Below are 5,193 nucleotides of genomic sequence, written 5' to 3'. Positions count from 1 at the left end.
GACTTTTATCTTAACCTATTTATTGTAAACCAACTACATTGTGTTCTGCTTATGTTGCAGCTTGGTAGGGAAATAAGCAGTGATGGCATAGTTACGTTGAAAAAGTAACTTTAAATTAGATTTTGATAACTCCTTGAAACCATAACTTAGTGACATTACTGCTTACTTCATTTGGAAAGGAGCTAAGTCAGACTACATGTTACTTTTTTAATTACCTTCAGCAGCTGCTGACAACAACCCTCCACCACATGTGAAAATTACGTAAGAGCTTTGCCAGTTTGTTGATGAAGGCCTGACTGGTTAACTGCTATGGCGATCTGACAACAAATGCTGATCTGACCAAACAAGCTGTAGTAGAGGAGACTGCTTAGATACCCCAATAAACGCGTAGAATATCTAATTTCACATTGTTTAAGCCCCTAAAGACTATTTTTCAGGAAGGCATTAGGAAATAATATGGCCCTTGTTTAATTTCCATTCTGACGTAGGACAGTGAAGTTTGGTTGTGCGCTTTGTGAGGTCTCGGGCTGCTTGGTCCTGCTATAGTGAGGCGTTTAGTTATGCTGGTATTTTACAATGAACAATACTTTTTGCATTATAATAATTACCTTTCTTGATATGGATCTAATTGTACAAATATGTTATGTTTCAGCTTGTTTCACCTTGCATATTACAATGCAGCATATTATTCAGAATCTCTTCCTCATCTCCTTTTTTTTAATTTTTCCAGCTCTAATTTCAAGATAACATCATTGAAGAAAGAAGACAACTGTAGGAAAACAGGTGCAGTTTGTGTACACACCAGAACCTGGACATAGGAGCAGATAACACCCCTCAACAAAATGAGTGGAGGGGATAATAAGAAATTGTATGTGATATACACTATCTTTATGACTTTCTTTTGTGTCTTTCAGCTGCTGCTTGCCAGTTTGAACCAAGGCTAACTGACCAAAATTACAGCGAAACTGTAAAGAAATGGTTTTGCTATGCGCCAGAGCGGGAGGGAGGCATTAAAAGGCAACCAAAGGGACGACAACAAGAATGAAATAAAATAAAATGTTAAAGCAATGCCATGTTGTTATTTTTAAGTCTGTGTGACCACATTTTAGAAATTTAGGTTATGTAAGCTAATTTTGAATGACATAATACCCATCGTCACCAAAATTATATGTTTAACACCAGTAAAGGAACCTTTAATGGTATGTTATGATGTAGACCTATCAGACCAAAAGGTGTACATAAATCAATGATTCTTTAACGTAGATTCAATATAAGATCAACCCAAATGTGGAAGAAGATCCACACTGAGATGATGGTTGAATCAACATCGATTTCTTATGGATTCAATGTAACATCAACATAAATATGCATGCAGATCCACATTGAGATGATGGTTGAATCAACGTTGATTCCTAATTGATTCAATGTAGAATCAACACAAATACGCATGCAGATCAACAGTCAAATGAGTGTTGAATCAATATTGATTCAATGTAAACTCAACAGAAATATGCGTGCAGAACCACGTTCAGATGAAGGTTGAATCAACGTTGATTCCTAACTGATTCATTGTAATATCAACACATATATGCAGATAAATTGACATACAGATGATGGTTGAATCAACATTGATATAATGTCAGTTATGGTTGAAACCCTAACGTTGATTCAACATACAAGTCACCGACCACTTTCAACGTTGATTCAATGTCTCTGCCTAACATTGATTCAATGTTGTTTAAATCATTCTGTGCTATCTGAGTATAGGTTCACTGAAAGCATGGACTTGACAGACATGGGGTATGCCCCCCCAAAAAATCCCCATAATGATTGCAGAGATATAAAATGATAGGAAGTGTACAAAAAATGTTGTGGTAAGGCTTGAATGAAGAGGAGCTAGCATCATTTGTCAAGTTGTTTGGCCTTTTTTAAAGTTAATAAATAAATTTACCCAGGACTGATACTGTAGCATGGGCAGATCCACTAATCACATTTTCAGGGAGGTGTATCTCTGTTTCTTCTGTCAAGGCGTATTCTGTGTACAGAGAGGAACAAAAATATTAACAAGATAAACATGTTTGCACATGTTGTAGGAAGCCTTGCTAAAAACATCTGTAGATCTTAAATAGGCCTTTTTATTTTTTGTTTTGAAACAAAAGTACAGGAGGTCAGAGAATCATGAATGGACCCAGAACGCAAAGTCCAGTACATTTTATGAAACTATTGTCAGAATGAATTGTTTGAAGTACCTGGATTTAACACAAGGTGAGACACTATTTTTAAAATAAAAAATTTAAAAAAAAATACACAAGTCTTTGTCTGGTCCAATTCTTACTGACCTTTGGGGCATAGGAGCCAGTTGTGTGTCTTTGTCATTTCAATTCCTTCAGCCTGAAAGAAATATTTAATAATGTAGGGTTACAGTGCCTGTTTAAACAGTGAAGTTTATTTCCAAAATGACCTAAAATGCCAAAAACTGCGCACAGATTTTCATTTTCTTGGCCATCCCATGGTAAGACACCAACCTTTACGATGAGAGGCCGTGTTACAACATCGATGCGGCCTCTTTCTGGAACGCTCACAATCTCATTGTCACAAGAAATGTGAGATGTAATTGCCTCAGCAGTCACAGTCACATTCACAACCCCTAAAAATATGAAGCTCATTTTCAGACTGTAAATGTTTAAGTTTTCAAACATTTTGTCACTGAAGAATCTCATTTTGACCTTGTGGAGATGAGAATGAGCTAAGAGACTTCTCCTCCAGTCTTTAAACCTTTAATATTTACACCAGTGTGATTAAAAGTCGGACCCTCACCTAAGGCGGTGGGAGTCATGGTCCAGCTGAGGGTCTTGCGCTCACTGCCACACAGACAGGATGTGTACTGGTCACCGGAGAGGGGGGTCAGGGTGAAATCTGAGGAGGGGTCTGCAGTCACTTTGATCTGATCAAGAGAAAAATATTCTTTTGGAAGTAGTTCTACAACTACTATTACAAGTTAAAGCCTAGCATTCATTAAAGGAATGCATATCACCCGCTGCCTTTCAAACCAGCATTTTAGACTAAGATCTTAAGATGAGAAAAAAACAAAATTGTAAGATCATTTTGGTCAGACTTTGAGAGGACATCTTGTGGCATGACATTAACATTTATTTTTTCAGAGTATGGATTGATATGATTCTCAGCTACCTCAATAGATTTCAGCTCAATATCTGAAACTGACCGAGTTCGACATTTTTGTGTTGACTAAGGTTGATTAGTTGTGGCTCAACAGGTGGTTTTTTTGTTTGTTTTTTGCTGGTATTAATATTACAGTTACTTCTTGACTGATTTATGCAAAGGTGACCCTAATTTAATAACAACTAATGAAATATAGAGGTACCCAACTGGAAAAAACTACAGATTTAGAGCAATTTTAAAAAATATATTTTGTGTGTCATTTTGTTAATAATACCTACAGAATGGTCAAAATAATAAAAAGGATGAGAGGGTAATCTGTACAATTATCTTGTCCAGTTTCAAAGCAATTGTAGAAATTTGAAAATCAAAGAGTAAGACAGCATTTTTGTAATTGTAAGGTTGACAAACTCATCCAACCAAAGACACGTCCAGAACATAACCAGATTTGATAGAAATATGCCACAAAATGGTATTTTGTGTATTTTCAGAAATCACTAATGACAAATTACTGTTGTTAAACAAACAGTGCTGACAGGGTCACTATGAGCATGTCAGCATGGCAGAGTTCATTACCATAATGCAGCTGGTCAGGTAGTTGAAGACTGTCGCCTTCAGTTCAAAGTCTTCCCCTCGGATGATGGAGTAGGGCAGAATGAGCTCCAGGAAGAAGGGCTGGAAGACTGTGAGCTTTTGACGAGGAGCTAATCCAAAACCATGAGGGGACAAACAGTAAGTCTCTGTCTCCCAGGTAGTGATGGTGTCTGGGACAGTCACGGATACATCCTTTGATCCAGACACTCTGAATCAGCAGACACAAACATATGTCAGATTCAAAGTCACGTCTAAATAGGCCGAATAGTTCAAACAGATTAAGGCACATCACTAAATTTAAGTATTTCTTGACTAAATGTCAGAGTTAATTCTGTGTACAGTAAATGTTTAATTGTTCACTATGCTGTGTTCACTGAACACTGAAAGAAATGAAAGTTTAGCAATCCTTGCAGTGGTGCATATCCCCCGCTGCCTTCTGAGTCAAAGTTTAAGATCATCTTAAGACAAAAGACGGCATTGTAGCAGATTTAGTCAAACTTGGAGCATTACATCTGCCAATGTTGCACAAGATGACAACTTTATTTATGGAGTACCTGTTGTGAATGACTCAGTTACTATCACATCAAATTTCAATGCAATATTTGTAATACTTTCTAATATAGTGTTTGATAATGTCGATTAGCTGTGGTGGCCATCTTGAATTAGACTGACTCCAAAAAAGGTAATCCGATTACCTTTTGAAAGTGTGAACAAAATCTGTCCAGTGGTACATGAAATATTTTGCTAACAGACAAACAGGGTTGATTCCAGCATTTTAGACAATGATCTTTAACAATGAGTAGCACTTGGAATGCAAATTGTGACTGACTCAGCAACTACCACACCATATTTTAGCAGAACATCTGTAAAATTGACTGAACTGTAATTATTTTTGTGTTTTCTGACATCAGTTTGTTTTGGTGGCCATCTTGAATTGGAATAGCTCCAACGGTTATTCTGCTGTAAAGATACATCCAGTGATCATTTCCTAAAAGTTTCATTGAAAACCGTTTGACTCCAAGTAGTAATAGCAAAAATTGTAAACAAAGTGTGATGGAAAAAAATAATTTATACATCCGTCCCTTCGGAGGCCAAAAGCTAGTGACCTCTTTTCTGTGCTGACACAGATGTCACCAGGGTTGTATGGCGCCGTTTGGTATTTCCTTTTGTTATGACCTAAATGCCACTCACTACTGTTCATCTCTGGTTGCTCTTAGGGCAAAGTGTTTTTGACGATCAGCACAAGATCTGCCGGCAGCAGGTTTATCAAATGCAAAACGGTAATGTCTGTTAGATAAACATAAGGTTATGCAAAGCCCAGCTGTATAAAGGGGTCCAAGACAACCTCGGTGCACAAGGTTTTAAACAGTACTTGATGACCATTCTACAGAGTGCCTTGTCTCTCATAACGTATTTCTGTCC

At 37.2% G+C, this 5,193-nt stretch overlaps 1 protein-coding gene across 1 annotated transcript; it reads right to left on the bottom strand.

The window, feature by feature from the left end:
* Positions 1 to 1,902: 1,902 nt before the first annotated feature.
* On the bottom strand, positions 1,903 to 4,009 carry LOC108229548 (alpha-1-macroglobulin-like). Its single transcript, XM_017405221.2, has 5 exons — positions 3,754 to 4,009; positions 2,818 to 2,944; positions 2,526 to 2,647; positions 2,340 to 2,391; positions 1,903 to 2,035 (listed from the first exon to the last, which is right to left on the bottom strand). Exons 1-5 carry the CDS (start codon positions 3,754 to 3,756, stop codon positions 1,935 to 1,937), a joined length of 405 nt encoding a protein of 134 aa, XP_017260710.2. The 5' UTR covers positions 3,757 to 4,009; the 3' UTR covers positions 1,903 to 1,934.
* Positions 4,010 to 5,193: the final 1,184 nt, after the last annotated feature.

The sequence above is a fragment of the Kryptolebias marmoratus genome, linkage group LG2 (assembly GCF_001649575.2).
Source record: "Kryptolebias marmoratus isolate JLee-2015 linkage group LG2, ASM164957v2, whole genome shotgun sequence".
NCBI lineage: Eukaryota > Metazoa > Chordata > Actinopteri > Cyprinodontiformes > Rivulidae > Kryptolebias > Kryptolebias marmoratus.
Note: the sequence above shows the minus strand (reverse complement) of the source record. Positions and strands in the feature narration are given on the sequence as shown.

Excerpts from the sequence above, each read along its gene's own strand:
- LOC108229548 (XM_017405221.2), bottom strand. Across the intron at positions 2,648-2,817 it reads CATGACTCCCACCGCCTTAG|GGGTTGTGAATGTGACTGTG; the intron begins GTGAGGGTCCGA and ends TCATATTTTTAG. Across the intron at positions 2,036-2,339 it reads CTGGCTCCTATGCCCCAAAG|AATACGCCTTGACAGAAGAA; the intron begins GTCAGTAAGAAT and ends CTCTGTACACAG.